The 14,490-nt window shown below is 38.0% G+C and overlaps 2 protein-coding genes across 2 annotated transcripts; one reads left to right on the top strand and one right to left on the bottom strand.

The window, feature by feature from the left end:
* Positions 1–877: 877 nt before the first annotated feature.
* LOC105226805 (sodium-independent sulfate anion transporter) lies at positions 878–4,597 on the top strand. The gene is made up of 5 exons (XM_029550406.2): positions 878–1,417; positions 2,501–3,284; positions 3,354–3,656; positions 3,726–3,871; positions 3,941–4,597. Exons 1-5 carry the CDS (start codon positions 1,088–1,090, stop codon positions 4,397–4,399), a joined length of 2,022 nt encoding a protein of 673 aa, XP_029406266.2. The 5' UTR covers positions 878–1,087; the 3' UTR covers positions 4,400–4,597.
* A 3,340-nt stretch (positions 4,598–7,937) lies between these two features.
* LOC105226765 (sodium-independent sulfate anion transporter) lies at positions 7,938–11,516 on the bottom strand. The gene is made up of 5 exons (XM_011205792.4): positions 10,757–11,516; positions 9,309–10,086; positions 8,941–9,243; positions 8,738–8,883; positions 7,938–8,676 (listed from the first exon to the last, which is right to left on the bottom strand). Exons 1-5 carry the CDS (start codon positions 11,117–11,119, stop codon positions 8,335–8,337), a joined length of 1,932 nt encoding a protein of 643 aa, XP_011204094.2. The 5' UTR covers positions 11,120–11,516; the 3' UTR covers positions 7,938–8,334.
* Between the last annotated feature and the right edge of the window lie 2,974 nt (positions 11,517–14,490).

The raw sequence follows: 14,490 nt of genomic DNA, 5'->3' as shown, positions 1-14,490 counted from the left end.
GCTTTAAGTGCTATGACAACGATGTCGGCAATTTCTACGTTAAATAAAATAATCTGGACTTGTATGTCCGTGTTATAGAAAATTTGAAAATGTATATCATATTATATTATAATAAAAACATAAGCTGCAAAAACTTTTTGCACATCAAAAACTAGAAAGAGTTTTTGAATTGCATTTTTGCTCATTAATTGTTAATCATACCACATGGTGTCCCTGGTTCGTTTAAATACTTTTGTTATAATTTTAGGTCCACTTTTGAATGAATGTATTAAATATTAAAGACAGGTATTTGTAGAAATAACAACAAAATTAAAAAAAAAAAAACAATTATCTACAAATATTTTGAAGGAACTGAACTGAGTCAGTAAGGCTGGTTGCATTCTAGTTTTAAGAGTTTGTAGGAAAAAAATTCAAATCGGAAATTGACAAATTATAGACATTGGCTTTAAATCCATTATTATTTTTTACTAACTTACCATTACCAGTAAACGTGTATTTAAAACGGAGCATACAATATGTATTTCAGCTCAAATTTTTCACATACCTAAAAAAACTCCGTAATAATTTTACTCGAAAACACCTTTCCTATTTTATATATATAAGAACTCCCTCTCTCTCTCTTGATTGATTTTGGTAGCTTTTTTATAAATAATAAAATTTTAAATAGATACATTATTAATTTATTAGAAATTAGGATAATTATCTCAGGCGCTAATAAATGACAAACATTTTGTGTCAACTCATTCAAAAATCTCTGATTACCTTAGCAATTTTTCTTGAGCAAACACACTGATACACGCAAAGAGCAACCAGCAGATTTGTTGGTGCAGAACTCGCTCTCACTTCGTTTAAATAGGAGCACAATGCAAAATTTGCCATGAGTTCAATCAACTAGCACTGCCAACAGCAGGCATCAAAGGTTTGGAACGCCATTTTCATACTTCACAATTTACTCTCTTTATGACACTCGGCGCGTGCGGACCTGTGCGATTAAATTTGAAAAGAGATGTCCACAAACCGAAAATAATATCGCGAAATTAAAAAAAAATTAAGCAAATCGATCAAAACAAATAAACAAGTGAACACAATGTCAAGTGTAGAAACAGCAGAAGAGTTCAAAACACGCTCACAAGTTGACCAACCGCTCGAGGCACAATTTAATGGATCCACCGAGTTCATACTTGTCACAGATCACCAAACACCTGAGAAGAAGCGGAACTTTGGAGAGTTCTGTGCGACCGGGTTGAAGAATGTCTTTCGTAAGAAGACACTTTACAAACGATTGCCGATCTTGAATTGGTTGCCACATTACAATCGTGACGATGCCATCGGTGATATCATTGCAGGCATAACTGTCGGATTAACGGTCATACCGCAGGGCTTAGCATACTCGGGCGTCGCTGGCTTGCCAACGCAGGTAGGTTTTTTCTAGTAATTAAGATCGTTGTTGTTGCTGTTGTAGCGGTATACCTGTGAATATTTTAAAGTTTTGTTCGACAAAGACGGGAACGCAAGCTTGGTGTCTGAAATATGTTCTGATACTGTGACAGCCAATAACACGCAATTTCCGCTTCGTGGATTCCGTTCTGGTCATTTTGAAGAACATTGATCGATTATCCAAAAGATATAACAAGCCCCAGCTATGGAAGCAGAGGTATCAAGGAATTTAAAAAAATCTATTTATTTTTAAAATGGATGGATGACCGTTGTGTCAAAGATACCTTTTATGCTCACCATAGCGTTAAAGTCGCCAATCACAATTTTAACATCGTGGCGGGGCAGCTCCAAGCATTAATATAAGGCATCTTTTTTCACATCTTCCTTCTCTTCCTTCGGGCGTGGGCGAGAATTAGCAATAAGTTGAAGAACTTCGCTTTGATCTCCCACAACGAATTTGCGCTCCTTTAAATGGCCATTACAGTAAATGCTACAAAGACCTATTCGTCACAGTCCTTGTCGTATCCATCGCACTTCTTGACGGCGGTGATGTCAGCCTTCACTCTAACGAGGACGTCAACCAGCTGGGCAGTGGCACCTTTCCAATTAAGGGATATTTGAGGTGTATGCCCTTGAATCCTAATCCTTAATATGTTTGCGATGGTCATCATCAAAAGGGAGGTCTCTCGTCCGAGGCTTTTTTCGTCTTTACATTGGGGTGTTTTTTACGTGGCGGATCCCAAAAATCAGCGCACAACCCTGGAGAAAAATGTTTCGCCTTCTCACTTTAGCTCGCCGTCAAACGGATGTTCTTTGGCTATCCAGAGAATACTTGATCTAAGACTGGAAGTCACGAGCTGCTTGAGCCACACGTAAAATAATCGTTTCCGTCCACTTCCAAGCGAATGACTGCCAGAAAACTTTCCGCACTTGTATGAACTTTTGCACAGGGTTCCATCCTCCATTAAAAATAACATTTTTGTAAAAATTGTATTATTTACTTGTAAACATAAATAAATTGTTTTAAAAAAAATCTAATTTTAAAATTCTTTTGGTTCCATAGTACGGTCTTTACGGCGCCTTTATGGGATGCTTTGCTTATGTCATATTCGGTACCTGCAAGGACAGCACAGTGGGTTCGACGGCCATCGCATCGCTTATGGTTTTCCAGTTCGCCAAAGGAGTCTGGCAAAGAGCGGTCTTGCTCACATTCCTCACCGGCATCATCGAAATACTCATGGCGCTTTTTCGGCTAAGTTTCATAATAGAGTTTGTATCAGGGCCGGTGAGTGCGGGTTTCACAAGCGCTATTGCGTTCATCATAACCACATCGCAAATAAAAGATATAATTGGCGTTAAAAATACCAAAGGCATAACATTTTTGGAGCGTTGGATCAGCATGATCAGTGACATAGGGAATATACGCATAGCAGATACGATTCTCGGTTGTAGCTGTGTTGTCGTCTTGATGTTGATGCGCTCCTTAGGCGACATTAAGGTGGGTCCGAAAATACATCGTCAATGGTATCATATTTTGGCGACCAAATTACTCTGGTTCTTTGGCGTATCGCGAAATGCAACTCTGGTGATCGTTTGTGCTGCAGCAAGCATGTACATGCAGGAGCGGGGTATGAATTATTTCCGGCTGACAGGCTACATACCTAGTGGCTTGCCTGAATTTGGACTACCACCTTTCTCCATCGAAGGAATGCCGGGTAATGAAACCACCGGTGAGCCAGCAGTAGAAGCTGAGTCTTTCTTTGAGATGGTTAATAATATGGGCTATGGTCTGATCATTGTGCCACTCGTTGCCTTAATGGAGAACATCGCCGCTTGTAAGGCTCTCGGTGAGTAAGAGTACAAATTTCATTGACTTTTCTGTAATAATTTGATTTTGATTTATTTTGATTTTGTAGCGGAGGGAAAACCTATTGACACAGCTCAAGAGCTGATCGCTATGGGTGTTGCAAACGTGGCCAATTCATTTTTCCAAGGTTATCGGGCCAACGGCGGTCTCGCACGCTCGGCTGTCAATAAAGCCAGTGGCGTACGCACCCCCTTGGGCAACTTGTACATCGGCACCATTGTGGTATTCGCTCTGCTCTATCTAACTGACTTTTTCTACTATATTCCAAAAGCTGCATTAGCGTCCGTCATTATTTCGGCCGTGATCTTCCAAGTGCAGTACCAAGTGATTGTGCCAATGTGGCGCAGTAAGCGTAAGTTAAAGTCGTTTCGTTCTGAACGAAAATTTATTATTTCACTTTTCAATATTTTGTTGCTTTCAGGCACCGATTTGATTCCTTATTTCGTCGCCTTCATTGCTTGCTTGGTTATGCCGTTGGAGCTGGGGATTGTCGCGGCAATAGGCGTAAATCTTCTGTTTATTTTATATCACTCAGCGCGTCCCAAAGTGCGCTTGGAGACACTTGAGGTACTTACTGGCGGCTTACAATTAATAACTAAGTTAACTTTATATATTAATCTGTTTCCATGTTTCTAGACGCAGGAAGGCTTAAAATTCCTGAAACTCACACCGGATCGTTGTCTCATCTTTCCTTCAGTTGAGTTTGTACGTAACCTGGTGTTGAAGTTCGGCAACAAAACCACACTGCCGGTGGTCATCGACTGCACGTACATCTATGGCGCTGACTACACTGCCGCCAAAGTGATCTCTTCTCTGATCGAAGATTTCAAGCGCCGTAACCAAAAAATTATCTTCTATAATTTGAAACCAAATGTTGTGCAAATCTTCGATGGTCTGAATATTAGCCTAACATTGTGCTATAACACTAACGCACTGACGCAGGCGCTGAGGGAGAATCAAAATGGCACGGCGACGAAACTGCCTCTAGACAATTACGTAGAGGCTGGTATTAGAAGTAGCAATGCGACCTTAAATTCCACACTTACCATCGATGTGGCCTGCATTGAGAATCCTGACAATACCAGCAAGTTGTAAATACTTTATTTCTTGCTCGTGTGCGCCCTTAACCGATTCCATATCCATTTGTAAATATGCATTTAATGAAGAAGCTCATTTCTGGTCAAAACTGTTCCTATATACAATCCTATATGCACGTACATACATACATACATATGTACGCACAATATGGTATACAAAATATAAAACTCGAAATAAAAACTGATTTGTATATGAGTTTGCCTGTTTTCCTTTTAAAGCATTTTATGAGCCAATGACTGATGAAACATTTCATACATAATTTATAGTATTATATATATAATATTGAGTCTGTTCCATCCAAGATGACCCAACGAAGAATCTATATTAAAACTTAATTAAATAAGAACAAGATATGTTTTTTTTTACGTTGGGAAAATAGCAGAAAAACCCAACGACATTTATTCAATCAATCTCAGATGAAAACTAAATACATTTTATACACTTTTAATGCCCACACCTCGGACATTGTCATTACGATGATGCCATATCACATCAATTCTGCAAATTCGTAACAGAGTCGATACCATTTACCTAATCATCAATATTGATGGTTCCACTATATAAGATTGTTTTATTTCGGAGAGTTGTTCCTCATACGAACCAATTTGTTAAACCATAATATCAAAAAAAAAATTGTTTTGATTTTTCTCATGAATCATTTGCGATGATTTTCCGTTATTTAAAATCTTTGCGTATTCAAATTCTAACAAAAAATATCAAAGTAAAACAGTTTTGTTGACAATGTGGATTTTGAAATAATTTTGTAGGAAGAAGCATTCTCTCAAGTAACGCCACCATATTGCATTTGCAACTGTACTTTGAAATGAGAAATGAATAAAATATTCTCTGGCCAAAAAAACAAGTAAGTCTTTTTATTTAAATTTCGCGGCAAAAACCATTCGTTTAAATATTTTTTTTCTACGTTGCTTTGACTGTCACATCTGTGGAAATATCAGATTAAAGTCATCATTTATTGTTTAGTATACGCTTGCCTTTCTTAGGTACATAAATTGCATTCGGTGATTTTTGCTATGAGTGAAATTATTCTACAAAGAAGTTCCATTAAATTTTGTGTGCGAAATCAAGGTTCTGGTACCGAAACTTTCGGAATATTGGAAAAGGCCTTCGGTGATAACAGTTTCTTGCGAGCAATTTTTTTTTATTGGTACAAATTATTATTATCGAGAGCCATCAACTGATGATCAACACGTCAATAAAATAAAGGAATTGGTACTTGAGCATCGACGATTAACAATCAGAGATCTTACTGGCATCGTTGTGCTATCGGAAGGATGTGTCAAAACCATTTTGAAAGATCATTTGGGCCGAAGAAAAGTGAAAGCAGAATTGATTCCAAAATCATTAAATTTTCTTGAAAAACAGCGTGGAGTTAACGTCTGTGCTTTCCGACTACCAGGATGTCATGAAACTTGGATCTATGCTTACAAGTTGGAAAAAGACGATCAGTCTGCCGAATATCGTGGCAAAGGTGAGCCGAAGCCGAAAAAACTACGTCAAAGCAGATCAAAAATCAAGATTACGTTGACAGTTTTCTTCGATTGTCGAGGTGTGGATCACTTCAAATTCTTTCCGACTGGCCAACTATTAGCAAGAAGTACTGTTTGAGCGTTTTGCGTCATATGTGCGAAGCTATTCTTAAAAGGCCGAAATTATGGGCCGACAACACTTGGTTGATGTAATGCACCGTCGCATACTGCGTTGATTCTTCGTGAGTTTTTCGCTACATTTTCTACCAATATCGTGTCGCAAACATTTTGTTCGCCTAATTTAATTCCTTTTTCAGCAAACTCAAACGACTGCTCCGGGGAAAATTGAAGATATTAAATATGAATCGGTACGCGCATTGAAGGGCATTCCGGAAATTGACTGTAACAACTCTTTTGAAGATTGAAATAAACGTTGGCACAAGTGTATTGGGGCAAAGCAAAGGGAGACGACATAGATTTAGAAGAATAAATTATGAATTTTAGACTTATTAACAAAGTCTTACTGTTTTTTTACCCAAATATTCAATTCTTGATTCAATTATATAGGTTTATGTCATAAGCCCGAAAACAACAACTTGTCAAAAGTAATTGGATCCATTATATCAAAATCAGTTATTTTGTTTTGTTTTTATGATTCAAAAATAGTAAAAGGAGTTTTAAATTTCACAGAATATTTGGTGGCTGTTTAGAGTATTTTTAAATATTTTTCATTTAAAGGTAAGCAATTTCTTCGTCTCCTCTCATTTGAAAATTCGGTATTCATTGTGACCAAAGCGCTTAGAGCGAAGAGCATTTCATCGACTGTTTCCAGTGATGTGATTGTCAATCGGCATCTATATGAGAGCATTTGAGGTGACAGTGTATGTGTGTACACTTTTGCTAATTATTTCTTCTTACGCCCGAAAGTAGATTTAATATTATAATTTGACGGCAAACGAAAGCTTCATTGTATAAAGCCTTATACACTGAAAAAAATTAGAAACGAGCCTTTAGAAAGTGAGTTTCTGATCTTGAAGCATACTTTTAGGCATATTGAATTTGTCAAATAGTCTCCAAACGATCTCACTAATAATTAAGTTCCGTTAGCGAGGATCATTAACAAGTAGAAGTACTTTTTTCGTTAATAAGTCAAATGCTGTTCTCCTTATACTAAGTCTCACCGCTATCTCCCAGAAAAGGGAGGCAATTCTTAATTCTGGAATGATTCTTATAGTTTTTATGCTCTTAAGTGTTTTTAAGTTTGGTTCAGCTTCCAAGATAATAAAAATTTAAGAAAAACAAAAAAAAAATTGCTTTCCACTAATTTATTTTGCAAAAAAATATTGCTTCAATAAAAAACAATGTCTATATTTTCACATAATGACATATGTACATACATATGTATGTATATTGTTCAAAACCATAAAACTATGTTGTATAAAATAGTAAAAATTTATTAGATGAATTACTCATACGCCCCGGGTGTCCCTCACGTATCATTTTTAACATGAATTCAATAAATATTTATTGTTTTTACTCATTGGTTGCTTCATCAACTGACTAGTGGAGAATCACTAGCCGAAATTAGGCTGCTCTCAATTAGTGAATATATATGTGGCAGTCATATTATGATGCAAAATTATTATAATCGAAAATAATTTTTTTTCAGCAGATCACCTTGTCTGATGACAAGCTCATGCTAGCGTCAGTGCACGCAAATTAAGTCGCTCCTGAAATAAATTACAATTTATTAACATCAATTTGACAGATTCATCGCTCATTGACAAAAGAATATATTTAAACTAAGAGTTATCAAGATTATCAAGTTTGATTAAGCAACACAATGAGCAATGAAATGCGCAGCCACAGGAGCCAGCTATTTGCTGTCGCAATTTGATGGTCACATTGGCAGAAATTACCTTCGCTTAGCACCTCTGCGATCGTCAGAGTGCTTAAATGAGAACAAATATAATTTAATTCTTCCCAAGCGGAGATCATGAAAGAATTGCGTGAGTTCGCATGGAAGAAACGAAATTTTACATTTTCAAATTTATTTATTTGTTTTCTATATACACTTATATATGTGTTTGTATTAAGATCGTTTAATTTTACTTAAATAATTAACTTATTATAAATATGTACAGATGTGGTTTGAATGTAATTTTTTCAAAGTAAATATTAATTATAAGATGAGGTATGTCTAGTATAACACCTTAGAAAAATAATTCCAACTTTATCATATGAGGTCTGAAAAGTTGGTGGTATAATGCGTTATTGTTATTGTAACGGGTACCTAATCCCATTAGGGTGATAAGGATTAATAATGCGTCGTAAGTACTCATAACAGCATCCGTGTGCCGTTCACTTCTTCCATAATACTTTCGTCGGTTTACATTCCCATTCCGCTTACTTGGCAGTTGAATAATCGCACGATTTGTCCATTACTCAGGACTTCGCTTCCAACTCTTTGCCTGCGAGTACCATTTCCAAATGCTCAGCATCGTAGATAACAATCAGCCCCTTGTTGAGACCCTCGAACACCTGCGCTACACGCGCTTGCAGATTGTAGAAGTAGAGTTTTTGGTTGCGCGTCTCGAAGTCTTTGATCAGCATGGAGACGACCTTGGCGGCCGTGAAGTCCGCACCATAAATGTAGGTGCAGTCGATGACCACCGGCAGTGTCGATTTGCGGCCGTGCTTATTGATCACGTTGCGCACGAACTCCACCGATGGGAAGATGAGGCAACGATCAGGAGTGAGCATGAGATACTTGATACCATTCGAGGCCTGTAGTTGGGTGAGAATTAATTATACATATTTGTGATTGCTGCAGATTAAATGGACTCACTTCCAAAGTTTCAATTCGTAGCTTGGGACGCGCTGCGCTGTACAAAATGAATATCACATTAATAGTCATGCCGACCAATATGCCGATCTGTATAGGCAGTACAATGCAGGCAAAGAATGCACCCAGACCGGGAATGAGATCGGTTCCTGAAAAGCAATTAGAAGTGTTAACGGGAAAGGAAAGTATGTTTTTTAAGGTCTTACTTTTGCTGTGCCACATGGGCTTGACTACGCGATATTGCAACATGAAAATCGTCGCCGAGACAATGATGGCCGCCAGAGCTGCTTTCGGCACGTAATAGAAGGCAGGCGTAAAATAAAGTAGTGCGAAGATAACAATAACGCCCGTATATAAGTTGGACATCTGTGTTCGAACCCCGCTGGCATTCAAGACAGCACCACGCGCCAAGGGACCGTTACCACGGAAACCCTGTGCGAATGATGTGCCCACATTGCAAAGACCAATGGCAATGAGCTCTTGGTTGGCGTCGCAAGGCTTGCCGTCAGCTGTGGATACAAGCAGAAAATATGTATACCTACTTATAAAAATTAAGTACTCTCACATCACTTACCAAACGCCTGTATGAGAGCTGTTGTTTCCAGCAGCGAAACCAACGGAATCACGATTAAACCAGCGCCCAAACTGGAAACCATATCGAGAAAGCTCTCATTCATCTCAACAAGCTCACCGCTTGTTGTATTTGTGTATGTAGTCGCTGAGAATGCTGGCAGCTTAAACTCAGGCAAACCACTGGGCACATAACCCACCATACGGAAGATGTCAATACCGGATTGCAGTAAATGGTAGCCCAGCATTCCCACCAGCACCACAAGCACGGCATTGCGCGAGGTGCCAATCAACCAGATGGTCTTCTGCAGTACACGCTGCCAGCTTTTCTTACCCTCTTTAGGTCCAATTTCAATAAAAGTCATGGCACGCATGGAGAGTAGCAGGAAAACAGCACTCACACCCAGCGCGGAATCATTCCAGCTAATGTTGCGAAAATCCTTGACAATAGAAACCCACATGTCCACCAACGTGTCACCGGCTGTGTCCACGACGAGCAAATCCTTCAGTTGCGAGGTGAATATGATCAATGAGGCGGCACTGGTAAAGCCCGCACTAACCGGTCCGGATACGAAATCAATGAGAAAACCCAACTTCAGTAAGCCCATCAGCACCTCAATTATACCCGTTAGAAATGTTAGCAATATCGTCTTCACCAAATCACCGCGCCCTATTTGGAACGTGAGCAGTGCGGCTATGGCCGTGGGTCCAACCGGTACGTCTTTGCTGGTGCCGAATAGCACGTAGATGAAGCAGCCCATGAAGCAACTGTACAAGCCATACTGTGAGTGAGACACCGAGTGGTACGGAGTTAGTATTGAGTAGGAGACTGGTTTCAGCCGTCAATATTTAAGTATTGAAAGATATCAAAAATTCATAAACTTGAAAGCGGTACGGGTTTTTTAATTTTATTCCTACTTTCATTATATTATTTTATTCATGTATAATTAAATAAATTCAAATTCTTCTTCAAGGAAAAAAAACTATCAGAAAAAACTATTGATTGCCTAAAACTAGATTTGAACACAGATGACAAAATTTCTTAGAGCAACCAAATGCGGATTTCAAATGGTTCCTCGGAAGTCTAGTGAGAAGAGAAGATCAAATATTTCTTGCCCATTGCCAACGGAATTTCTTACGAAAAGCTGGTTTCCTAAGACAGACGCGCTTAAATGGGCTTGAAAGATAATTTTGAGCTACAAAAACTAAAAAGTTGAAAGTTTTACGATTATGAAATACACCGTTATCTGAAAGCTGATGGTGCATTGTGAAAACTTTACACGGTACACTTTAAAATATACCAACCTATTTATTTTTATGCACAGATTTATGTTTTTTTTCAAAATTTCAAAACTTTGACTTTGATGGCCTTTTTAAATACTCTTAGTTCCAATAAATATTCACAGTCACTTCAAAAACTATTTTGCGTGGAACTAGAATCCGTGTACTCACTTGCAGGTCCAGACCCGTTATGCCTGCAAATGCAAGACCTTGAGGTATCACAGTTAAGCCGACGGTAATACCGGCCACCAAATCACCCACAACATCATTTCGATCATATTTTGGTAGCCACTCTAAGATGGGCAGCCGCTTGTACAGCGTCTTTTTGCGAAACACATTCGCAGCAGTATCCTTCAGCCAATCGCCAGTAGCCGAACAGCAGTCTCGTTGCTCGTTCGCATCCGCTTCGTCGACAATGCAATCCGAAGAGCCTGTGTAGAGGCCGCCCGGCGGTATGTCCAAGGTTACATCGGAACCATAATTATCACAACCTTCTAAGTTGCGTGTTCTCACGTTTGAATTAACTGTACACATTTTAATTAACTGTATCTAATTTCAATAGCTAACTATTTATTCTCGGAACTGCTTTGGCGGTTTCGTTTGATTGAGAATACCTTTACTGGCGAAATCGCATATTTACATGCACGTCCAATAATCACTTTACACTTTTATGACTAAATAGCCGTTAAATGAAAATATTATTTCGCAATTACACCGTGCACCCCAACACCCGTGTGAGCATCGGTGCTCAGTTGGAGCTTGTTAATGGCGGAAATATCTAAAACTCGGACTTGGCGAGGTTTGCGAGGTTTCGAACTGTACGTGTCGCCGTCACATACGCGAATGCTGTAGCTTTAGAAGTTTAGATTGCTGGTAAGCAAAGGTGTGCGCGTGTAAGCGTGGGTTTCGCTGTGCGATAATGGTTTAACTAATAATGAGATGTTTCGTCGTACTTTCTTGCGGATCAAATAATTTGCGCCGTTTTCAATGGTAATGACAGACAAACGGCAAACATAAGCAAGTGGTTTCTTGTTTGTTGTATTGATTGAGTCTTATAGCTGCGACCGTTGTCAGTCAATTATATTTTTATGTTGTAGAGATATTTGATAATATTTAGAATGTCTTGTGTATATCAGTAGGTAAATATGCGTCAAGGGTTCGGTGAGACAGGAAAATGATAAGCGCCTTATATCTATAGGTGAACTTCAAGATGTAAGCCAAATTTCAAAGAATGGTCATAGCCAGCATAAAATATGTAGAACTCACAGTAGTTGGAAATATTACTCTAAATATGGGAGTGGGGTTAATCAGAATTAAGATCTGCTAGAGACTGGACTAAGCCTTAGTTGTAATTAATAAGCGATCATTTTTTAGAATATGGTTACAGTTATTCTCACTTCAATTTTAAAACTAAATAAATTATGTTAACCGTTATATAATGATAATTAAGATAAAGTAACCGTTATTTAATGACAATTATACATTTTCTCGTAGCTTCGTTAAATAATTTTACACGTCTAGCGAATTGATTCCAAATGAAGTTCCGCCTAAAGTTTGCTATAAATAAATGTCCGCGTTCACAAAACGAATATTCTCATTAATATGCAATAGCTATTTGTATTCGTGGAATTTTAATATCTTCTTATCGGTTTATGTGTGTATGCATTTGCATATTTAACAAGTAAGGAAGATCCAAGTTCGGCTGGAATTGTATACTACTGCAACTTGCAAGAATTAAGGCTAGGGGAAGCTACCTTCAGGTTCATATACCGCAAGGTTTGTTAATTATATGGTGTCTAGGACAACTATAAACTATTGTTAGAAAACCACGCTCTCAGTTTTAAATAAATAACTCATATGTTTTTCGATATACCGTATAATATATATATAAAGTCAATCGGAAGGTCGAAAATCTTTCTATTGGGTATAGGGGGGCTAAGGAGAGTACTGACCCGATTCAAAAAAATTTTGACATTCAGACATATCATTTTCAGCAAAGGTTTCTCTGCGAATTAATATAATATATTTGAAAAAATGGCCGATCTTTTCAATAAAAAATGTCGAAATTGGAAATTTAGTTCACTTATTCGGTATCTGTAAGATTGAATGGTTTTAGTCCGATTGTGTCGTAAGGTGGCATGCCTCAAAGGGAATATTCGCGCAAAGTTATTCCCGATACATTTATTTGTGATTGATTTCCATGCTGGAAAGTAAAATGATCAGATGGAATTTGAAGTTGTGCTATATGAGAAGTAGACATGATTAGAGTCCCATTTCGCTAATTTTTGCACTGAATTATATGAATGTCAAGATAATATTATATACCCAATTTAGTCAAGAACGGTTGCGTAGATCCTGAGATATGTTTTTTCAACGAAATGTTAACCAATTTTGACCACGGCTCTTATTAAGTCCTCTCATACGAGTATCATCTCAGATGTAAAATTTAATGTCGTATTTCTTTATTGATTTATCGCGCTATTGATAGTTTTTAACAGTACCGTTATATATGGAGTAAGAGGGGTGTTTATCCGATTTGATCAGTTTTCACAATGTCGATAAGGGTACTTAATGGATTTGTCGTGAGCAAATTTGGTTGTTTTAGCTTCAGTGGTTTAGGAGATATGTAAATTAAACTAAATAGAGGGCACACCTATAGTACATTTTAAAACTTTTTTAACCATACGTACTCCTTGCTACAGCGATGTCCTGTGTTAGTTCGCTATCTTAATTTAGTGCTTAATTATGGCACTTTATATGTTTTCGTATATCGTAAGGGCGATTTGTGCGCATGGCAATTGTTCAATTACGTCCATCCACGAACTTGTCACCCTTTTTTGCCTGGAACACTTAGGGGAACTTTCATTAAGATACCTTATTTTTACACGAGTTACTGCATGCACAGATGGGCGGACAGACAGACTGCTAATAGGATTTCAACTTGTCTCATCATACTGATAATTATATATCCATATCTGTATATAAATTAGGTGAACAAATCTATTATACTCGTACACTGTAGCAACATGTTGCGAGAGTGTCTCAATGACACACACAGACTTACAATACTGCAACGAGAGACAACGTTTACTCTTTAAGTACCTCAGATTCAAAAATGCCGTTTCTTTTCTCAAAAACTGTTATTGTTAAACAATAGAGAGGGTCAAATTGGAATGACAGAGCTGCAATAACAACTAGGAGCTACTTCTATATCCTAGAGATCTAGTTATGTGTTAAGTGACACTTTAAAGTGTTTTGGACAAACTCATCGACATTCATCGAAACTGAAATCGAAGGAAAGTAATTTCAAGAAGAACTAAAGCAGTTACAAATATTTTCCCATCTAGCCACCCGTCTGCGCTTACATCTAAGTACGTGTGTACGCAAACCCGAGTGGTTAATTAACCGCTGTCGTCAGCGAGATAAATGAGTAACAACATGCGACCAGTGCATGTCAGTCATGTTGCTGTTGTTTGTGACATTTTTGGGGAAGCCGTTTGTTGTGAATGTGAAGATGAGACGGAAGCTATGCTTTTAAATGTCGCGAGGTCTGGTGTTTTTGCGCTTTGACAATGTTAGATGCCGCACAGCGAAAAAACAAGATATTCTTATAAAATTTATTAAATGTATACTTTTACTGCTTTTTGTTAATCGCTTCACACTTTTGCCTTACCATTCGCGTTTCAGAGACGTGCTGAAGCGCTCAAGCACCCTCAAGCATTTTGTCGAAGTATAGACTGCGACTAGCTCACGTGCTGTCTAGTCGTGAGTTTTACTCACATGTACCCTTTTGTGGTTATAAGTACATACATACATGTGTAAATATGAGTATATATTTAGTAAGCGGAATACAATATTTAAATGCATAATTACTCGGCCATAAAAGTAGCTAACACTTGATTTAT

The sequence above is a fragment of the Bactrocera dorsalis genome, unplaced genomic scaffold (assembly GCF_023373825.1).
Source record: "Bactrocera dorsalis isolate Fly_Bdor unplaced genomic scaffold, ASM2337382v1 BdCtg085, whole genome shotgun sequence".
NCBI classification, from domain to species: Eukaryota; Metazoa; Arthropoda; class Insecta; order Diptera; family Tephritidae; genus Bactrocera; species Bactrocera dorsalis.
The sequence above is the reverse complement of the archived record's forward strand: the minus strand, read 5'-3'. Positions and strand labels throughout refer to the sequence as shown.

Coding starts and splice junctions, on each gene's coding strand:
- LOC105226805 (XM_029550406.2), top strand. CDS start 1,088: ATGTCAAGTGTAGAAACAGCAGAAGAGTTCAAAACACGCTCACAAGTT. Junction 1,418..2,500: donor TCGCTGGCTTGCCAACGCAG/GTAGGTTTTTTC, acceptor TTGGTTCCATAG/TACGGTCTTTACGGCGCCTT. Junction 3,872..3,940: donor TGCGCTTGGAGACACTTGAG/GTACTTACTGGC, acceptor CCATGTTTCTAG/ACGCAGGAAGGCTTAAAATT.
- LOC105226765 (XM_011205792.4), bottom strand. CDS start 11,119: ATGTGTACAGTTAATTCAAACGTGAGAACACGCAACTTAGAAGGTTGT. Junction 9,244..9,308: donor AGCTCTCATACAGGCGTTTG/GTAAGTGATGTG, acceptor TTGTATCCACAG/CTGACGGCAAGCCTTGCGAC. Junction 8,677..8,737: donor TACGAATTGAAACTTTGGAA/GTGAGTCCATTT, acceptor ACCCAACTACAG/GCCTCGAATGGTATCAAGTA.